Source organism: Hyposmocoma kahamanoa, unplaced genomic scaffold (assembly GCF_003589595.1).
Source record: "Hyposmocoma kahamanoa isolate Upper Pololo Valley unplaced genomic scaffold, ASM358959v1 64, whole genome shotgun sequence".
NCBI classification, from domain to species: domain Eukaryota; kingdom Metazoa; phylum Arthropoda; class Insecta; order Lepidoptera; family Cosmopterigidae; genus Hyposmocoma; species Hyposmocoma kahamanoa.
This window is the reverse complement of record NW_020653852.1, coordinates 5,918,412-5,942,078: the sequence shown is the minus strand read 5'-3', so window position 1 is coordinate 5,942,078 and position 23,667 is coordinate 5,918,412. Positions and strand designations below refer to the sequence as shown.

Here is a 23,667-nt window from a genome sequence, read left to right as displayed (position 1 = left end):
TTGGATATTATCCAATCTTCTTAACATAAAAATCTTCTTGGTCACTTTTATTTCATACTAGTGAAATTTCGCATACTGAAGTGCTTTGCACTAATGGGCTTTTCATATATTTCTTTAATTTTTTGTTGTTAATTGTACTTTAAAGTGGAAACCATAATAGGAATTTGGCTACTAGAATAGGTACCTTGTAGTAAGTTTTTAGGATCTGGGACTCCTCCAGGAATAGAATTGGACAACATTAGATAACATCACATACGTCGCACTGATCCCAAAGTAAGTAACTAAAACACTTATGTTACGAAAACCGAGAACAATGACGCTGTCACGAACACCCACATCCGAGACATTCTATATTGTCAAATTCTTGAGTTTGTTAGTCAGGTCAAATCAGTTTTTCTACATTATCCGGCCGCGGATCATACCCGGTACCTCAGATTTGGCGACACCATGAAGACCAGTGTCCAAGCCACCTAACCACGGAGGTCGTCAATCCAAAACGTTCTAAACGTCGGTAACCATCCAAGAGAAGAGTTAGTACCCAGGAGGTTGATCTAGAAACGACTTCACTTTCAGAATTTCAGGGAGTCCGCATCAAGCAATATGGATAGCAAAGGCAATTTATGCACTTAAAATTGTCCTCTTCACGAAACGGTTGGAATATATGTACCTCAACGTAAATTGAAAAGAATGAAATGAGTTGCACATTTTGTCAGCCTCATATACGTTCAATTTTGGCACGAGACGATTGTAAGTCGATGGGCTCCAAAGGATGTTTTGTATAACCTACAACTTCTGAGCACTTCAAAAAACAATCGCTAGGAGACACTTACTTCTGACAGAAACAAACGTAAGATTGGTTGTTTTGGACGAGCGCATTATTCAGGTTGTTATGGAAAATATAGTTAAAAATTTAGAAACCAAACGTACAAATAAAAAAGAAATGAAAAGATTAGAGGGTAAAAAGTTCGATTTTGAAGGAAAAAACTTGACCCAACAAGAAAACAAGACTGTTTGAGTAGTTTGGGTTCCTCGACGTGACAAAATACTTGCAGTGAATATCTTAAAAGATATGTGAACGGTGGTCAATACTACAATATAAAGAGCTTGAGATATGGAGAGAAATTGCTGTGATAAAATTTTTAATGAATCGGTCATTGACGTACAATAAAAACAAAATTCTTCTAGAGGTTAGTAATATATCACAGAAAAGTCGTCACAAAGTGAACATTAGAAGGGATTGTATCGTGCAAAGTGAAATTACAGATAGATGGAGCTTGTCAACTTATGTCTTAGGGTGTCTTATGATGGGCGCAGTGTTAGTACCCCTAAGATCTATGCGATTTAAAGCTCTGTGTGGCATTGCAATTGTTACCCTGGTGTCCTTTCCCACCAGGCACACGACTTGTTAATTCCGCCACTTGGTATCACATAAAAAAGGTGATTAATATATTATATACCACATCTTTTGCGTATTAATCTTAGCGTCTTGTTTTAATATAATTTTAAGTTCGTGATTTGTAGTTTTCTCAATAACAAAAAATAATTAACATTGAAAAATCGTGTTGTTGCCTACTTTTCTAAATATTATTCAATCTTCTTGAAATTTGGCATATATGTGTTTTGCATCACTGAAACTCAGGGCGTAAGCAAAATCAGCAAGAATTTAACATTTTATTTTTTGCCTAACAAAATGAAACACCCTAGTGTGCATGCTCCATCGTCACATTCCATCAGGTGAGATGGATATCAAACGCGCACTTATTTTTTAATAAAAAAATAAAAAATCTATGCGCAAAGTAAGCAATTGTTTATGGTATCACGTCTCGGGTGGCAGTGAGGCTGCTATTAGACAGACTGCTTGAAAAAAGTTATCGCCAGTCGTATGGCACAGGAGATTAATGTGAAAATTAATGTCGGATATTCTGAACATTTATGATATCATCTTTACTTTTTATTATATCCATAATAAAAAATAAAGTTGATATTTATTACATATCACTATTAAAATCTTCCATTTTAATTTGTCAATTCCCTGCCTGCAGACTAATCCCTTGAACATAGCGTTCACTATAACTAACTTGGATATTTTCAAGCCGCGAGTGAAACGGCTATTCTCTAAGACATTAAGGGTGCGTGTTTCCCTCGCGTCCATAATCTTGGACTATACAATGTAAAACACATTACAAAATCCCCTCCACAGTCTATAGGTACAATAATTGTGTACCGAATAAAATAAATGTTAACTAATAATCCTTTCTAGATTCGAAGATTTAACATTAAATCTGTTTCACAAAGGTCTACTATGAAAAAAAAATCTGTCGAGAAAACTTTTTGCCAATCGTATTTTTGTTTTGGCATTATGTTGATTAAAGACTCAAGTAATCGTTACCATTTGCCGTTACTGAAAAAAAAGCAAGTTGTTGCAGACACAATAAATTAAATGCTCTCGTAAAGATATCAATTGCAGCTTTTGGTTCTGACTTTCGGTTATGTCGACTGCGGCCGGCTTTTGCAGTTGAAATCACGACTGCATGCATTTGATAACGACCACATGAATTTGTTAGCAGCGTAAGTCACAGCCCCACATCGATGACAACATTTAAGCATTTCGAAAGGAAAGAAAAGCGACCAGTATTTTTTATACTGTTATAAAACAATGATATAGGAAATGCAACTATTTTTCGGATCTAAATCATGTATAGCGAACTGTTTCAAAGGGTTCGGGTGGGTGCTATAAACGAGTGAGCAAGACCAAAGTAAATGTACATACAGTTTACTTAGAATAATAAAGCATAGAATCCTAGTCCGCACACGCTATGTGAGGCAAATTGAAGCTCTCCCAATGGGCCTACACGAGCGGGCGGGCCGTCAGTGCTCAAGGTAAACTTGCACCGCGACCAGCTTAAGAATTTTAGCTAAAAATGACGAAATGTACGGTAAATAAGTGTAAAAATACGTCAGACAAACATAAAATAGATACTAACATCACATTCCACAAGGAAGTAACGCGTTTCAACTTGTATTTTTATATAAATATTCACTAAAACCGAAAATTAACCTACTACTTAAACTAGCCTACATGAATTTGATTTTAGCCTCACTTGTGACAGTTCGTTTGATATGAAACTATCATTCTATGCGTTATTATTCTAAGACAGTTTATTAATTTATTACAAAATACGTACTACAGCTATCAATACGAAAACAGAAACAATAGTAAGAAAAGACGCCAAAAACAATCACATTTTAATTTAGAATTTAAATATAAAACTAAAATATATTTAATTAAAATATAAGACAAAAGAGATTTGTAACGACACGGTAGCGACTGCTGCGATTCGCTCACATCGTGTGTATTTGTTCTTTAAACAAACCAACGTTTTGGGCCTTTTGCAGGTCCCATGGTCACAAACCTGACTGAAAAACAAATAGACGCAATTAATACCCGAAACATACTTTCATTTTCTATGTGTAACAAGCGCGAAAACCTAAGAACTCGATACAATTATTTAATGTCAAAGTCGCTATTTACGATGTATTTTTAAAACCACCAGTAAATAAATAATTCCGGTACAGTTAAATCTCAAAAAGCGGCAACGTTTAAACATGATTGCATTATGCATTACGTAACTATTATTTTTTCCCCTCAGAACGGGACTTCTACGAATTTGTTATTGTTTTAAAAAAAGACATTTTTAGGTAGTTACAAAATGTTAAATGATTAAGAAAATTTAAAAAAGGTTTAAAAATGTTTGATGATCAAAAATTAAAAAAAGAACTAATTTGGGCTGACGACGCGCCAATTGTTTTTTCACGCCAAATTAATGCAGCACGCAGCATGTTTTGTCAAAGCGGGACACGAAGCTTAAAAGCGGGGCTGTCCCGCTCAAAGCAAGACGTATGGTCACGTTATTTATGCAATCCAAACGCGGGGTATATAAATTACTTATATACATTCAAACAATTTTTATTAAAAAGGACGCCACTTTTCTTGATATTTCCCTCCTTGTGTTCTTGCAGTTGCTCGTAAGCAGATAATTTAAATTTTCTTATATAATGTGAAATTGTTAGGGTCTCATCGCGCTTTCATTATCACAGTTCGCTACTTCTTGCCTTTTGAGTCCATTATAGGCAGTTAACCTTTTTTTAAGAGTCTATACAACCTCAAATTATTGGCTTTGATCGATTCCGCAAAACAGTGAAAGTGTTGAATCAAACACTTTGAAAAAAAAAATATAATAAAATTGAAGATATACGCTGATTAGTACACGGTGTAAAAACACAATTCCCAAAATTTTTCACGAAAAAAAAACCCAAACTTTTCTCGAAATTTTATTCATATTATTTTATTTTTGTTATAATTACTAATACGAAGATCGAAGATAGCGTCTGGTACGGTTTATTAGAAGACGTCAGTTCGAATCCGGCCGGATCGAAGGAATTCAAGGAATGAGGTTGTTGGTATTTTACAAAAACCCTGTATATAATCGGGCACTGTAAACAACTAACTCGCTTTGATGTTGGGAATATGTGTGAAAATATGAAAAAAATTAACATTACTTACTCTTCACATTTTTTTACTTGATATTATTATACACTAATTGTACCCGACATATGTTGCAAAAACGTGTGAAGTCACCAACCCGCATTGGACCAGCGTGATGCCTTAACCTTCTCCTCAGAGGAGACCCGTGCCCAAAAGTGGAATTTAATATTTCAAAAATTTTGCGAGTGTGGGCACAAAAACTCACAATAGTTCTCAATCAAATGAATAATAATGGAATACATACGGTCAAAAAATTACATATATTAATTTTTGTATAAACTAACTAACTGCCTCCATGACCGAACAGTTACCATGCTGGGCTGCGACGTAGAGTCCCGAGTGCGATTCCCGGGCCGGGATAAATATTTGTAAGGTCTAGGTCAATTATTTCTCTCATGAGTTTGGGTGTAATTTGACTTGTCGTCTATGTGTGTGTCCATGGCAGCCGCGACACAGGGTTTCCTTAGTGCGGGGCTATGGGTGCGTTATGTACTATATTTCATGTACACGAGTATTGCAAATCGATACTTCGGGGGAAAAAAGACGTAAAAGCCAATTTAAAAAAAAATTATTGATGTAGTTGAATTAAATAAAGCTCTTTCCATCTGCTTACTCGTAGAAATATTTTTTCCTCAAAATATTAAAATTTTAATAGCTATAAATCTAATAATTATGAATCTAAATATTTATAAGGTATTTATATTGGCATAAGATGTTTAACTCGCTTTACGACTTTGTACCTTGGCGTTTACATCTTTTCTTCCTTGAAGTATCGATATATTTATTTTCGTACTAGCATACAAAGCGTCTCACGGCTACACGGAGGGAGAATACTTGAAATATTGTAGAACGCACATTTTGTTTTATGAAGACATTATTTTATTTTTAAATGAAGTAGTAATGCATTCTTAGGTCGTTTCATGTATTTTTAGGTGCCGATCGAAAGGATCAATTGTAAGGATTACTTCCTTCTAAGCAACATAGTATCCTAATTTAAAGGAACACCGGTCAATCATACAATTTATTTAAAAAAAGAAACAAACTTGAAACTGCCAATCCAACTACAATTTCAGATTTCAATTTCGCCTCCTGTGTAGTTTACAAAGATACATTAAGATAATACTAGATTATTATCAGTTTTATCTTACATCTATAATAAACTGTACAAGGAAGTAATTCCTTTAATAGGCACTTATTACTATATCGGAACCAGCTATCATGTCACGTAAGTTTGACTGCGCCAATAGGGTATGGAGCGTTGGGATATTTGTGTAAGCTGCTTGGACGTTGAAGAGGCACCTCTGAACTTGCCACGTGATATATAGAATCTGTTTTAATTTCATCCATCTCTTAGACTTTCGGACTAATCACTGTGAAAAGTGCATAAAACAACTAATTGCAATCGTTGTCGTTTTATTTCACCGCCGGCTGAACGAATTGATACCGAAGAGTGAATAATCCGATTGTTAAGTAATTCCTGACTAAATCTGCATTGAGGCTGTTTCCTTCGACGTCTCCCTTTCCGACCTTAACTCCGACAAGTAAATAATCAAAGCTTCTATAAAATGGAAAATACCGATACTAAAAAAACTTTTAGAAAGTACGAAAATCGACAGTAAAACACAACACAATTCATTACTCATATTATATCACTTCATTTTGAAAAATATGAAATAAAATAGACTAAGTTGCATTTGGGCCTTAGATACTTTTACCTGCTGGTACCAATTAGTAAAACTTACGTTGTCCTGAAGACTCCATGCGGCTGGCGGTGTTAACAGTGTCACCAAAGAGGCAATAATGAGGCATCTTCACACCAACCACCCCCGCGCACACCGGACCCGAATGGACACCAACTCGTACCTAAAATATGCTGTTATTATCAAATAATAACTTGTTGTTTCAGGCTTGCATACAAAATAAACTTAATATGAAAAATACTAAGTATAGAATGTTGCTGTTTCATTTTTTTAAAATTATTTTATGTAGGCAGCCAACGAGCTTACGGCCCGCCTGATGGAAAGAGGTTATCGTCGCCTATGAACGCCTGCAACACCAGGGGCGTCACGAGCGCGTTGCAGACCCTTACTCAAACCCCTTTTGAAGGACTCCGTGCTGTATTCCTGCCGGAAAACCCCGACAGGGAGTTCATTCTACAACCTAATTGGACGTGGGAGAAAGCTCCTCTGATTCCGTACACCACGAGATCGACTCGGTTCCAGAGTGTGAGGATGGACTTTGATTGTCGGATAAAATCATCAGACGTTTAGTTTGTTCATATACTGAAAAAGTAAAGCAATTACATTATTTAAAATCTTTTTCAGATCTTTACCTGAGATGTATAATAGTTCTACAGTACTAACGTTGTAAAGTTTCAATCATATTTAATGTGTTCACGACTAAATATAGTTAATTAATTAAAAGAACGATTACCGATACATAGAGTCAATTGGCGTAAAGGTCCAAATGTGTACTTCTGCTGCAGTGTAAAAGACACTAGCTTTTTGCTCGTTGTAGTAACTACCCATGCTAAAGTATTGTTACATTTTACTCATCAAAATTATAAGTCAAGAAACAAACAAGATTTTCTGAAAAACAAAACGATTTCGCTTTTCCTGGAAAATTGCGTTTTGTCCTTTACGTTAACTGAGTCTAAAGGTATCAATATCTTACTTTACGTCATACAAAATTAAACAGTTAAGCGACCAATGACATTGCTTTAATATCACGTATTAGAAATTCAAATTGACCAATCACACGGCTTTCATAGTGATGTGACAGTAACTTAGATCATTCCTCTGTGCAGTTAATGGCAGGGTGACACATATGCGATAATAATACGTCGTATTGTCTAAAATAACGAAAGATAATTTGCCTCCAATCGATGCGTCGGGCGATGTCGGACAACGAAGCTGCGAACAGCCTCCACAACAGCTAAGGCCATTAGGCAGATCTCGCGAGCGTGTTGATCGCCGTTCCGTTGAGGTAGTCCTGATACCACCATATATGCGTCACCGATGGTTTCCACCTACCAACAACAGACAAAGCTGGCTACAGGGTGTCAGAGACAGTGTTGTGTTACCATTGTTAGATAAGAAAATAGCACAAATGAATATAAGTTTATTTTTAACTTTAGATTTATTAAGAGTCACGGTCACGATTTTTATGTTTTCAAAAATAATACGGCTCAAAGAGACACTGCAACTCGCTAAATATTTATATCTCGCTAAAACCAAATTTTTGCACAGTAACATTTATAAAAATTGCCTAGATCTAGTGGCTAAGTGGCGAAATTGGCACCAATGGCGGGCGAAGAGAAGCGCCGGCGACTGTGTGGCCAAGTGAGTGTGATGATGTATAAAGAAATCTCGTCCGTAACTTAACGGACGCTCTCAAATGCAAGGGAAAGATATTAAACCGACAACTTTCCCTTCTATTCAGTTCAAAAACAGTCGTGTGTGCAACACAAAAAAAGAAAGCCTCTATACTTCGTTTTTTTTAACACGAGTCAAGGAAATTTTGGCTCTTTTATCAGGCACCATTTTTCATTCAGTGGTTAATAATTACCTCGAAACAAAATTCTCAAACACTTTACTATCTGCATGTAATTATTATGCTTTTTACTCGTAGTCCTCAATATTATAAAAAAATGAAAAAAATATCTTTACATACGAATTGCACTATACAAAACTTAAACAAACAGAGCTTTCAACGGTTAAACCACAGACCACATACATAGATTAAACGAAAACTTTTTATAAAATAATAACAGCGAGTCATTTGTAAATGTAATTTTTTCCTTTACCGTAATTTGTTGGCGCGTTGTCGCGCTAAATAAAACTTCATAACATATTTCCAAAAGAAAGAAATTAACATGAGCCCTCAAATTATATTTTTGTATTGTCCCAAACTTGTTTTTGTATTGTAGTAACAAAATTTTTGTATTGGTCCAAAAACCGTCAATAAAAAGCCGTCAAAAAAACCATAGTAACCGTTAATGTGTATAATAACCGCTTAAGTATTTTAATAACCGGCAATCTATCTCACCACCACACTAAGTCCTAAATAAATTAGTCTTTCAACCCTGACGTTGGCGAAATCGTCGCGCAAAACGACGGAGCCATAGATACAAAAGTTGAAGTTGAAGTTGGCTAAAGAAAAAGGTTTACGTACACTGCTTCTTTGTTTACGCTTTTTCTAATCGTAAAAAAACTAATTATAACAAGACACTGTTGATTATTCAACAACGAAAAAGTTAAAAATTAAATACTTAAAATTCTTACCATGTTCTTACCTTATAAACATCATAAAACCCAATAATTCTATCAAATGTGCTGTACAAATCGTTTAGCAAGTCCACGACTTGCATGGGCGTGGATGCTGCGCAGAGTTCCGTAAAGCCCACAATATCGCTAAAGTACACTGTCACGCACTCAAAACTCTCGGGTTGCACCATTTCACCTGCCATCAGTTGTTGAGCTACTGGCCTGAGTGAGAAAGTAATTAGATTGCTATATAGTCATAAAAACAATACAAATGACAAGAATCAAATTACGTATTTGTGAAATTTTATAACTTTTCTGTTGAAAACAAAAAAAATTCGCTAAACTTTCTCTTCAAAAATTGTAATTTTACAGTTGTGGCCTTATGATACAAAGGGTGCGAATTGTATGTGAAGTCAATAAGACACATACCTTGGAAGCACCTGATACAATAACTCCTCTGAACGTCGTTTTTCCAAAGATAATTGTTCAGTCTTCTCTTCAACCAGTGATTCTAAATTGTTAGCGTATTGTTCCATTCGTCGTAGCAGATCGTCCATCAGATTATCACAATATCCCCTAGAATTAAAATAACACATATGTACCTGGAATTGTAATAAACAACACTGTATGTAATCGTTTTTTATTGAGTTGGTGCAATATCTATCTACTGCTTCTAAGTTAAATAAAATTATTTAATATCTACCTAAGTACATACACACATCAAAAGTGTCTAGGGATCAAGCACGTTTTTGCTAATTACTGAAAATCAAGTTTTTTAATTATTTCTTTTACGCCAATTGATTTTCTTCGTCAATTTCACTTTCAAATTAAAATTATAATTTTATTAATAACATTGATTATTAAGTACCTGTCAATTAGCAAATTAAATAATGGATATGAATTTAAAATTGTACTAAAAACACTGTAATTGCTTTATTATTGGGTTGATGCAATATCTATCAATTGCCTCTAAGTTTAATAAAACTATTTAATATCTACCTAAGTACACATACTTTTTTAACCATGTTGATGATTAAATATCTATCTATCAGTTACAGGCGTTTGTAATTTAAATAATGGATATTAATTGACAATTGTACTAAACAACACTGTAATTGTTTTATTATTGAGATGATGCAATATCTATCAATTGCGTCTAAGTTTAATAAGATGACTTGATACCTACCTAAGTACACATACTTTTTTTAACCACATCGATTATTAAATATGGATCATTTACTGATCTGTAATTTACATAATGGATATGAATCTGGAATTGTACTGAACCCCACTGCAACTGTTTTACTATTGAGTTGGTGCAACATTTATCTATTGCTTCTAAGTCTTATAAAATTATTTAATATCTGTTTAAATATGTATTTTAATTTTTATCAAATCATATCGAGTTCTGTCAATTACAGGTTTTATTTAAGTTTACATACTTGATATAATTAGCGTTGATAGTATCAAAAGTAGGTCTGTCATCAGGACATTCTGCCCAGCATTTGGCAGCTAGCTCCAGTAGTTCCCCTGCTGCTCCTGCGCCCGCACCACCGGTCCCCGCTCCCACTTCATTTACCCCTACCACTGGTCGAAAGGGGGGCGTTTCTCGAGCACATACTCTTGATACTATTTCTATTATAAGGAATAAAATAGGAAATTAAAAGAGAATTTAATTATATCAAAGTAGCTAGCACAAAGTTTTTAAAATAGTTTAGAAAAAAAAGGTGTGAGAAACCCAGGGGAGTGTACAGATCTGGCGAATGCGGTACAAATGTGCCTGCTTGCGAAAAGGCTTGCGAGCTACACACGTGCATTACGTTGTGCGATCTGTTCGCGTGCCGTTCGCGCACCCCTCGCACGCTAATTATATGTATTTAATACATGTATGTAACTGCACGAATGCAGTACGCGTACAGTGTACATACGTGCAGCGCGTTCGCATTACTACTAACTAGTGTTGGAAAATGTAATAAAAGATTTAGCCATCGCAAAAAGGAAACGTTACCTACCAGTCATCTGAGCACGATGCCCCAGGGTCCTCGAAGAAATATTTTACTTTTAACAAAACGAGTTAAATATACAATATTTCTAATTGCTTTCCTTTTCTTCTATATTCAGTATAATGAATGCGCTACGGGTATTTTCAATTACTTAAACGTTTTAATTATTACTTAACTTTGTGAAAAAATCATCATTCTCTAGCGAGTCCAACGGGATCGAAAGAATTTTCCCTTGTGTTTATTCGATCTTTGTTTTAATAATATTAACACATTAAGTTAAATTTGTATTAAATTGATATTCAATAATTTTTTGTGTAATTACTTCACTAGTTTGTTATAATTATTAATACAAAGATCGTATTATTAGAAAAAAATCCTTCGATCTTTTCCGATCTGGCTAAAAAAGTCGTTGAAAACCAAATACAAAGATCCGACAAACAAGCACATAGAAATATTCGTGATGTTCGCTGGTTCGTTCCGTGATTTAGTTGGTATAGCGTCTGCCACGGTATCCGGTATCCGATATCCGGCCAGATCGAAGGAATTTTTTCTGAGTGTTCGTATTAATCTTGGTATTAATAATTATAACAAATTAGTGGAGAATTTCACATAAAACAATTGAATATCAATTTAATAAAAAAATTAAATGTGAAATTACTTAAAACTACAGTCGATGCCCTAAGGGTGCGTACAGATCTAACGGATGCGTCGTGAATGCGCTGGATACGCGCTGCGCGCACGGCGGCGGCTCGCATACTGCACGCGTGCTACATGCATGCATTTAAATACGTGTTAATATATGGGGCGCACGAACGGCACGCGAACAGGTCACACAACGTAATGCTCGTGCGCAGCTCGCGAGCCGTTCGCAAACAGGCGCATTTGCAGCGCTTTCGCCAGATTTGTACGCACCCTAAAGACTTGACCCTTGAGCCATAAAACCTGTTTTAATATGACTTCCAGATTTTATCTTTAGTGAATGAAGTTTTAAGTAATTTTTTGAGCCAGCTTGATTTTTAATTACATTACGTAAATACAAATTTCAACCATAAATCTGAAATTCTTTTAAATGTTTCAGTGCAGTGCGTAAGAAGGCCCTTAGAACCGTTTTGTCTGATCATAATGGTATGAAACAAAAATCTACGTTAAGTATACATTACCTTCGTTTGACATAGTGGAAGTAAAGTGATGGAAAGGCCCAGCTCTCACTACTATTTCTTCCAGAATGATGCCGAAGCTGTACACGTCTCCTTTAAGAGAAGCCACTGCTCCTGGGTATATACTCCCGGGGACAAGCTCCGGCGATGTCCAAAGTAGCTCTAAATAGAAAAACATGCATATAGGACAGTTGTCTTTAGTTTGCGAATAACGTGGGATGAGTTTATTGATCAATACAAATTATTTTTTTAGTCTACCAAGCGACCGGATGAACAAGTCGTGCGCCTGGTGGTAAGCGACACGCATGACCATAACAGTTGCTGTGCCACTCAGAGCTTTAAATCGCAAAGATTGAAGAAAGAAGAAGAAGAAAGAAGAGGGACGCTGATACTGCACCCGTCACCCTCAGACATAAGTTCACATGTCCTGTGTGTGTGTGTGTGTAATTTCGCCAGCACCCTTACCCTTCAAAACCGGAACACAGTAATGCTCACATTACTGCTTGGCGGCACAAATAGGCAAGGTGGCAGTACTTCCTTGGACGAACTCTTTCACAACGAGCTCTAGCGCTACTAAATAATAATAATCATAATGTGCCACACTAATAACGTGGTCTTATGGGTACTCAGAACAAGCAAACCAGAACTATTACATGATTTTAAAAAATCGGGACTTCATCGCATATAAATATGTATTCACCTCGACGTTTCGGACGTGTTGCAACGTCCATGGTCTAGAATGGATCCCGATTTTTTTTAATCAAATTATGTGTGAAAACCAGACCAGAACCAATTTCGAGAAGTTACTTACCCAAAATTTCAAAAACTCTTACCGGCCATTCTCGGACTAGTGTTCATTACCTAATTTCTGTGGCAATTTTTATTATTTAAGTATTCGATTTTTTATTGTGCAATATTATTTCATATTTGAGTATTGTGTCGTGAAATATTATTTAATAATTACACGACAATATACTTGAATATTAAAATTATAAAAATTGCCACAGAAATTAGGTAGTCAACACTAGTCCGAAAATAACTATTACCAGGAATCGAACCTGAGAGGTTGTCAAGTTGTAACGCTACTTAACCTAAAGCTTAATTTTGATTTTTTTTTAATACATGTAATAAGGGTAGAAACAGATATTGTGTTATCAGAATAACGCACAGGTGGAATAATAGAGAAAAGAAAATACGTAAAAGTTATCAATTACAGTTGGTACCAAAGTTCACTTAATATATAAACAAGAAACTTTCTTGTTTATAAGTAGTAGTTGTTTATATATTAAGTGCTTACTTATTGATGATTCTTTTACGTTCGCAAACTTTGGCTGAACATGGCGCCGGCGCCGGACAGTTACGGCATCATAGCGCAGCACCAGCGGTGTAAATGCAGCCTAAACGGCGTCATCTACTAAAATTGTACATTAGTAGAGAATTGCGGCAACACTCGCCGCCGTTGCTCGCTACCGCCGCGCCGTATCAAGTAACACCGCCGCCGCGATGCACGTATGAAAGTGTGTATACAAATGCAAGGGCCACTACAACTGCGGCGCTGCAGCGGATGCGCGCGGCGGTGCTACGTTGTTACGTGTCGTGTATAATTAGCCTTACTTACTTGTTTGTATGTATATACTTAGTGAATACATTAATGTATATTATATTTGTATATAATGCATACTGCACCCTTTGTATAATAAAGTCACAACTGCAAAATGACAACTTTTCAGGAGAGAGGTTTAAAGACATAAGTTGAAAGAATTAAGTAGCAGTAGAGCCCCTTATAAAAGAGTTCATCCAAGGAAATACTACCACTTTGAAGGTGCTGGCGAAATTAGAGGCACATGGAACTTGTCAAGTTGTGTCTCAGGATGACGGGCGCATTGGCAGTACCCCGTGGCACTGCAATGATTATGGATAGGAGTGTCGCTTGCCAGGCGCACGGTTTGTTCGTTCCTTCATTTGGTATTATAAAAAAAATCTACGAACGAAATTAGTCGATATTTTTTGTTAAATTTCATATATATAAAATTTGTTCATATAGTTCGAATTATTTTCATGACTTCTATGTGATAATAGCACTTTTGACGTATAATCACATGTAGTTTTATTATACCAAGTGTACGAAAGGATATTTGGATGCTATTAAGCAATAACGTGTCAACCAACATGATCATAGTTTTGAGAAAATGGCGCCTACAATTTTTTAAGCCATAGTGGCTAATGGATGTATGTCTACTGTTTTACCATTTTTTATTATTTGGAAGTTTCAGAGTGGCATAGCGTCGATTTCTGCCCGGCGCCAACCTTAAATTTCCTACCCCTATATTATCACATTTTTTTTATGTTTCGCTAGGAAATCTCTACTATTAGCTACTACTATCTTGTTTGGCGTAATATTGTTAACAATAATTTTTTGCTTTACAAATCGATCTTTTTGTGTTATTTATTTGTATGGGTCTATCATCAATTCAGAGAGGATCGTATAATTGTCTTGTCTTACGGGATCTACTTGGGTTTAAAAATGGTACGTATCTTTTTTTTCATAACTTTCTTATTTATACCTTACTCTAAATTACTGCTTTATTTGTTTTTAGTTTCCAGGTTTTTACTTGTAGTACGACAATTTGAATTGATATTCAATTATTTTTATGTGAAATTACTCCACTAGTTTGTTATAATTATTAATACAAAGATCGAACACTCAGAAAAAATTTCTTCGATTCGGCCGGATTCGAACCGACGTCTTCTAGCTTACCGTGCCAGACGCTATACTAACTAAGCCACAGACCGAACCAGCGGACCTCACGAAACTTTTCTACTTGGTTTTTCAACGATTTTTTAGCCGTAGCGCCAATTCGGCCAGATTTTTTTCTGAAGGTTCGATCTTTGTATTAATAATTATAACAAAATAATGTTGCTATTTTTATTACATTTTACATGTTCTTCTAATTACATGTATGCTACTAAAATCTTTTCACAAATACAGAGCCGAGGTCAGTGCCCACTTGGGTGCTCTCAGGCCCGCTACGTAGTTTTAGTTTATTTTTAATGGGTTAGGAGTCTTCAGCTCGTCCTTTCAACCGATGGCCATCAGCGGTCAATAGCAGTGTCCTTCAGAAAAGGCTCGGCTCGTTTATATTTTTATGTTTGTGTTGTTCAGGACAGTTTTCTCAATTAGAGGAATTTATTTTCCAATCAACCTTCTTTTCTTTTCTTTTCTTTTCTTTTCTTTTCTTTTATTTTCTTTTCCTTTCTTTTCTTTTCTTTTCTTTTCAGATTTCAAATAAAGGAGGAGCTTTTCAATTCGACTGTAAGTATTTATTTGTATGTATGTTAGGCGATAACTCCGGCGGTATTTGTGAACCGATTTTGATGATTCTTTTTTGTTAGACAGAGGGTACCTCAGTTATGATCCCTTTTAAATTTGAAGAAAATACACCTCTAAGAGTGGCGAACTAGGGCATGAATCCGATTACGCGTACTTTCCGGTAACCGATTTTAATAAAACTTGGCAAATAGATGTAATTCCACCAACTTTTGAGGTCGGTTTTTTCAGTACTTTGTACTGAGATTATTTTGAGTAAAGAAAATAATTTTGATTAGTTGGCCGCACTCGCCGCCGCCCCCATTGCTGTACCGCCCGGGGCCATGGCCCCCTCTGCACCCCACACGCTACTCCACTAATCACTTAGTTTATGTTTGTAAAACATAGACGAGATGACAAGCTACAATTTGGTGTTAATACCTCAATTTTCGAGTTTATGTGGGTTTACACGTTATTGCTTTTCAGTGTCCATTAGTATTAAAAGATACTAACTATAATAATAAGTATCGTCCTTAATCAAATCCGTGGGCGTGCACAGCGTGTGTAGACCATAGTCGGATATCTTGAGGACGAAGCGGCCATCGATGAGGCAGTTCGAAGACCGCAATTTGCCGTGAGCACCAAGTCCACCGTGCAGGTAGCACATGCCCTAGATAACAACATAAAGTAGAACATCTCCAAAGTGTTTGCGAATACATTACATAGTAACTCAGGATCGAAATTTCTGATATCAGCTGGTTCCTACGGTCACTGTCCAAAAGTCGTGATCGACATTCCACGGCTTGCTTTTGGACGGTGATTGGCTCAACCTTTGTTCACTATGGCTTCCATGTTTAGTTATTGTTACAGGTAGTATAAGTTGTGCAATTCAAAAGTAGTATAAATAAATAAATCAGTGTGCTGAGGAATCGCTTAATATATGATTGGTATTAATACTAACCGGTCATTATGAATAATAATCAAGAGCATCGCCTAAATTGATAAATTTATAACTTTTTTTGCCCAGTCCATATTAATAACGGACAAAGTGAATAAAGAGGTCAAAGAACTGGCTATGAACCGAGAGTGAAGAGTGAGAGCCGAGAAGGCTACACCGACAAGAGTCTAGCTCTTAAATATGATGATGATGATATTTAACGCCTGACTACTCGTGGTTCATTTGATAAATCGTGGCTAAAGGTATCGTGAATTTGGACATTTGGACCGGGCAGTGTGAATAATTTACTTTTGTGGCTGGTAAGATACCTAACCTAACCAAAATACTACAGATCATTTATCTTATTACTTTCAACAAGACAATTTCAACTGCCTCCGTGGCCGAACGGTTACCATGCCGGACTGCCACGCAGAGGTCCCAGGTTCGATTCCCGGGCCGGGCGAAATATTTGTATGACCTACATTTATTTCTCTCGTGAGTTTGGGTGTAATTTGTGGTTGTCTATGTGTGTGTCCATGGCACCCGCGACACAGGGTTTCCCTAGTGCGGGGCTATGTTGAGTCATAAAAAAAAAATAGATTATTCATACTGACCGGAAAATTTATTAAATATGCGGTTTTTATTACATTGCTCATTTGATGCGGGCATTATTAAAATAAACCGGCCGTTATTCATAGTGACCTAGCTTATCAAATTGCCTGTAACACATATATTAATCGACGAGAAGGCAAGAATTTAATCGCTCAGCTATCGACTTTGCACCTAAGCAAGTCCCTCACACACTCACAGCACGCGTTATTGTCAATACAACGTCCACTATACAAGAGCTCAGAGTTTCCACAGCTAGTTCTCATCGAGGGGTCCTCGACTGCTCGTGTATGCAGAAGATAAGATTTCGACAAAAAAACTTTCCCATTACGAAATTGCTTCATCGATGGATAGGTTTGGGTGTAAAAGTTTTCTTTATATCTCGAATATCAAGTTGTCTTATCGAACCTCATTCTGTTTGCAACACCAAACAAACTCTAAACTAACTAACATAACGTCTATATATATTGAGTATGTATTAATGTTCTAACGACCATTAATATCGCTTCGCTTTCAATTTCTAACCGAATACGACTTGAACTACGTACACAAAAAGTCGAACTACGAACGAAATTGAACGTTAATCAAATTTTGTCGTAACTAATAATGAAACGTTTGCCTGCAGTGAAAACGACCAATCGACTGTGATTGGTCTGGTCTGAATCGGATGTGATTCAGGAAATTACAATTTAATAATTATGATAATAATTTAAGAATAAGAATGATTTTGTTGTTGTAAATTGTATTACAACAGTAATGTGAACGCGAAAAAAAACTCGATTGACTAAAATTGTAACAAAAGGTTCCCCAAATGGTACAATTTCCGTTATACATATTATTATATGCTTTGAAAGTATGAAAGTTGTTATTGGCGAAGTTAAACACAAGGTATCCTAGTACACGTTTCGCTCATTCACAAAGGCCTATCACATTGCTCAACTGATATATATACGTTATGTTAAGGGCAATGCTATTGTGATTGAAAATAAACTGAAAAAAATCCTTTTTTTTTAGAATAGACGCACACTTACCAAAATGTCTTCGATGTTAGGCGACCATGTGAACGATAATGGTACAAATATATTATAATGATATACCTCGAGCAGCCCTAAATCATAGTATAATAAGACTAGTAGAGTAAACGTTCGGCGCACACCTTGCTCGGAGCATAGGGTTGTCACATTATTATTTTAGTGGTATTTATAGAAAGAATTAAGGTGTTCATCAGAATATGCTCGTGTCATAATGACATGGGAAACCCTGTATCCTGTATCACAGGTGCCATGGACACACAAATGGACAACCACAAATTACACCCAAACTGACGAGAGAAATAAATGTAGGTCATACAAATATTTCTCCCAGCCCGGAATCGAACTCGGTACCGATACGTCGACGTGAATAAAATATGTTTTTATACACGATTAAGTCCCGAATTTAAAATCACATAATGTGTGAAATAAATTGACACAGAAAATTATTTGAAACATTTTAAACACCGAGCAATCGCTTCAATTCTATAATGAATAGTAGCAACCCCAGTACACTGCGAATTATGTGAATTGTGCGCGCGGCGGGCATGCACACAGACAAGCTACGCTGCTAGGTTTATATGGAATTACACTACTCGTCTTATTATACTATACCTAAATTATATTTTTCGGGAAACACAGATGAACACTGTGTGTGTCGTACGCATTGGGGAAGGAGGAAGCTAAGTGCTGCGTGAAAATGGGTGGTAAATCAATGACATAAGGATGAAGTGGTCCGGACTTTCTAGTTCAAGGAAGAACGCTGTAGAAATGGTAAGTAGAACTATGGTACTTGCGCATTCTTTCCGAAATGTATCCTATAGATAGGGGTGGGCGTTCAAAAGAAAAGCACTTAAAAATGTTTGCTTTTTAAAATAATCACATAAACAGGATTTTCTATTTAAGCGTAAGCGTTGGTCAGTTCAATACTCAACAATGTCATTCATATGTTGAGTGTGTGCGTTATTTATTTATTTAGTTATTTATTTTTTACAACGTGGTTATGTTTCAAGTCCCACCATCTATGTTTCCTAAACAAATTAATTCGTCAATGTGAATAATAATTTTATAAATAAAAATAAAACTCGTGTTTTACAAATAAACTTACTTATCTTAAAACCTTTAGTGGTCTACTCTTGCTTTTCACTATGAACACAACGTTGCAAGCTCTTTTTAAAATAAAAGTCTATGCGCTTAAACGTTTATCTAAACGATTTTGTAAGCTTTAAACTAAAAAGCGTTTAAGTGAAAAGCGTTTCGATATCTTAGAGGATGGAATTAAAAAAAGCACAACGTTTTGACGTTTAAAAAATAAGTATTTTTTTCCATCTCTACCTACAGGAAACCGACAAATATATAATTTTCTGCGGTGGTCGAATTTTGAAGCTTAATTTCCACAAGATACTAAGTGTGTTCATAAAGAAACGTTGACACCGAGTTCAAAAAACAGCTCACTAACCTGGACTATGTCATGAACAAGCGAAGTTCTAAAGTTCCAATCGAGCTGCAACTCCTCGTTGGCCAGCACGTCCTTTAGCGAACCTTTGGGGCAGTATTCGGTGAGCACAAACACCAATGGGCAGTCGACACACGCGCCAATGAAGCGTGCGGTGTTCTCATGAGATACATTGCGTGCCTTGGAACAGTTAAAAGTATAATCATCACTGTTAATTTATTCGGAGCGAAAGTCTTAAAATATAATATGTGATATAATAATAATAATCTTTATTTATCTTCAAATATTGTTTCTTAAATAATAGTGGCTGGAGCCTCCTTTTAAGCGTAGCCTGTGTCAGGCGGAGCCGCTCTCTCTTATGTACACGTTTCAAAAGAAACTTGTGCGTGTGTGTGTACGTGTGCGTGTCCGTGATAACATAATTTTATTTGAATTGTGAATAAAAGTTTTTCAGTGTTGATAGCGTTGATCATGCGCCCGCCGAATAAAATTTTATTTAAAAAATTGTATAAAAAAACCATCCACTACTTTTACCGACATCGCGTTGCAAGCAAGAAACTTATGTACTGCACTGGAGTTTAGACTTAGAATTTCACGTAATTGCTTCATTTCAAAAAAAACAGAACAACAAACAAAACTAAAATTAAAACTATCTTTTCTCAAGATGCGCGATAAGTACGCGCGTCGTCGGCGCGTATAAAATACGCCGTGTACATAAGCTCTAAGTATTACCTGTTTAATTTCCCATAGAAGTTTCTTGTTCAAATCTAATTTTTTCCTATGTATTTTCTTGACGGCCACACGATTTCCCTTGTAGAGGCCGACGGTGAACGAAGAGAGGGTGAGTGAAGGAGTGCTCCCCACTCCAGAAACTGTCCCGGAGCTGCTGCGGGCACTCCAACCGAGAGATAACTGTACAAGAGTGTTCACGGCTAAGGAAAACCTGTACTGTTCTGTTGTCTTAAATGGGATACTTGCACTGCACAACACAACACTTACACTGTGTCTTCTTCTTTCTTTATCACTATACTATTACATAATACTATATATACATAAACGTATACAAATACATATACACACTAGGCGTAGTGCATAGTAAAACGTAGCATAAACATTAAACATTTTTTCAAGAATTTACTACTCATGCCATGATTTACTCGTTACTTAGGCCAAGAACTCACGGCGTGGTAATCACCCGCATGCGCCGCAGCTGCGGAATCGCGAGTTCTGTAAAATGTAGATACCTATGTAAAATTTAGTACGACACTTCGCAACGCGTTATACGCCCGAGGCTGTAACGACTGCTCGCGGTAGCAGCAGCATCTGCGGGGTACTAGCAGAACCGCAAGACACGAGATCGCCCGCCCGCTTGGGTGCCGTGTCGCCCGCACACTTTGCGGTCGGTTCGCCGGCGATGATCTCGATTGATCATAAATAACCGACCGACTTGCGATCATCTCCCGCCATGTTTGCAGTCCATTCCGCAGCCGCTGCGGCTATGACTGCACAAATCTGAGGTGTCGTGAGTATTAAAATAGAACAGCTGTTCCACAGCCGCGGTGAGTGCGGATGAAAACCGCTTCGTGAGTTCTTAGCCTTAAGACACAAATGAAAATTTAATTACTAATAATAATATTATGTTTGAATGGATATCACGCGACATTTTACGTTTTACAGCTAATAAAGAGCATTACCTTGGTAAGTAATTTAGTACCTTAAGAACCTCGTTAATGCTGTGCAGTGCGGGACTAGCGCCAAGTCCAGTACCTACTTCCACCAACACCTCCTCGGGTCGTACTCTCCAAGCCATGTTGTTTAGCTCGGCGTCAATTCGAGCTTGCCTGTTAATAAAATTCAGTTTTCATTGCAGTTCAGTTCTTCATGAAAGGCTTGTGAAACTAATTGTCTTAATTTTGCCTGTGTCCATTTCATGTAAGGATGACTTAGTTAGAGGGAGTAAGTTCAGTTTTTGAAAATGTTCAAATAGAGAACTATCAAAAGTGACGTGTTTCTGTTGTCCTATGCTTTCCCCATCCCTTACATTTCAAATTTAATTCTCGATTGAGATAGTATAATAAGAACAAGTAGGGCAATTCCCGCCTGTTCGGCGCATCAATGCCCACAATTCGCTCCGGTTGAAGGGTTGTCACATTATTATTTTATTTGTACCTACAGGTTGCAAACCTAATTCGACAAAAACAAGGAGAACGATTATGAAATAGAAATAAATGCTGAACAATTATGAATTTAAGGCACCCTTGTTCAAATAAACCTACATCCTACAGTATTTTAGCCGATGGAGTGACCAACTGGCCTCCCTATAACAATTGCCCTGAGAGAGGCCGGAGACAGAAACAGATGGAAGAAAATCGTCCATAAAGAATCGAAACCATTCGGGGTCACGAATTTCAACAATGAAGATGACTAAGAAGAAAAAGAAGTTCGAATAAACACAACAATAAAACATCTACTATTTAATGCCATTTTTTAAAAACGAACGCTTTAATTCTATAACGGCGCTTGCGATGACTGCGCTATCAATTCGAGTGCACCACGAGACTATTCGAATGTGGGCGGGCGTCAGTACACGGCGCGGGGCGGGCGTGCACACATACAAACCGCGCTGCTACATTTCTATAGAGTTACCATACTTGCCTTATTATACTATGTTTGAACCCAAACCCTCTAAATATGAACATGTGTTGAACATTGTTCAAAACTTTTATCACATTAATATTGCAGGTGTTGACATTTGCTTTGAAATATTAATAATGTTTTATCAGCAGGTGTGGCTTTTTAGACAAGAAAAAAATGCTGCGAACATGCTGATGAAAAACAAAAGGTCATCTTGATTTTAGAGAGCAGCTGGGAACTTGTCAAAGGATTATAATTGGAAGTACAAGACCTTTCTCGGAAAGTTTGTGATGGAACATTTTTTTAAACTTTCAATATTTGAAGATTATCCTCTTTTAAACAACTAATAAGTAATAATAATTTTTTTCTTTCAAATCTGATTCTAAAGAGTTCGTATATTAAAATATATGAAAGTAATACATCACATTCTAACGCACACAATACATATCATATTCTACTCCTAAAAAGAGTTATAATTGATAACTAAGTGAGAACTCATACCACGCCAAGCGGCAGTAATGCGGTAACAATATATCAAGTGTATGGTGCTAAATGCGATTTCATACAAAAAATAACCACGCAAGATCATAGCGATACCTCCAATGAACAACACTACGCCAACTTAATTTTTGGACATGTTCTGTTCTTATTTTGTTTTTTGTTTTTTTTTTTGTTTATTTTTGTTTTTCACAATATTCAGGGTTCCTGTAAATATATTATGGCTGTATACAAAAATAACAGAAAATTACCAAAAAATTAAGATGGCGTAGTGTTCATTGAAGGTATCGATAGGACCCTCACAACTTTTAAGACGACATAATATTAATTCAACACTGCAAAACTACACTGCGGAATTTCGGTAGCGTTGAAAATTACCAGGTACTTACTTGTAAGCAACACATGCAGCCGTGACAGCGAACGTGAGGAAAATTGCGAGGCCAATAAAACAGTAAATTATCACTGTTTGAGCCTCTGGCAGCGTGCGTAAAATAGACATGTGTTATATATAGCACACACTACAACAGTGCCACAAGTTAAAAATCTCCATTTTGTGGCTTCTGTTATGGGCATATATAGAAACTTCCCCAGCTTTTGGTAAACAATTGAAAAAATATAGAAACATTCGTTTCTAACTCTTAAATTTCTATCCTAAGGTTGCCTGGAAGAAATTGCTACTTTGCAATAAGGTCGCCTATTATACATTAGCTTACTCTGCGATATGTACACTACTGTTTTGTGTTGTCTTTGTAATTTTATGTGCAATAAAGAATATTTCGTTAATTAATTAATTAATTCATTCATTCATTTATTCATTCATTCAACATTGTACTCTGTTTGAAGTTACCTGAAACTACATTTTATGAATGATCAGAAGGGCATTTATTCGAAAACATAACTGAGATATATTAAATTGACACTGTTATCATTTTTTGAGTTATGACTGTGCTGAAGCCGGTATGAGACATGTACAAAACTATCACTTTAAAATAGATTATCAGAATCTATAGAAATAATTGTGTACAACAATGATTATATAACAAATGAACAATTGAATGTTGCGTCATCACCTTTATTGCGGGTATTTTTAAATTAAAAGTAGAGGACGTTGACTTACAAATAAATGGACGACGATGGACGAATGGACGACGAATGGACGGTCTAATACAAAAACCACGAAAAAATTGTTCCAAGTCAACCTATTTAAACGTAGTGACATGTAAA

The 23,667-nt window shown here is 36.3% G+C and overlaps 1 protein-coding gene across 1 annotated transcript in view; it reads right to left on the bottom strand.

The window, feature by feature from the left end:
* LOC113230830 (atrial natriuretic peptide receptor 1-like) overlaps positions 1–23,667 on the bottom strand; it is an 86,607-nt gene that overhangs the window by 2,561 nt on the left and 60,379 nt on the right. The window contains exons 7-16 of the mRNA XM_026464928.1: positions 21,026–21,152; positions 20,044–20,223; positions 19,315–19,491; positions 15,792–15,948; positions 11,975–12,133; positions 10,254–10,446; positions 9,241–9,387; positions 8,841–9,033; positions 7,422–7,574; positions 6,289–6,409 (exon numbers count right to left, since the gene is read on the bottom strand). Coding sequence (XP_026320713.1) covers positions 6,289–6,409; positions 7,422–7,574; positions 8,841–9,033; positions 9,241–9,387; positions 10,254–10,446; positions 11,975–12,133; positions 15,792–15,948; positions 19,315–19,491; positions 20,044–20,223; positions 21,026–21,152 — 1,607 coding nt within the window. The remainder of the gene's footprint in view (positions 1–6,288; positions 6,410–7,421; positions 7,575–8,840; positions 9,034–9,240; positions 9,388–10,253; positions 10,447–11,974; positions 12,134–15,791; positions 15,949–19,314; positions 19,492–20,043; positions 20,224–21,025; positions 21,153–23,667) is intronic.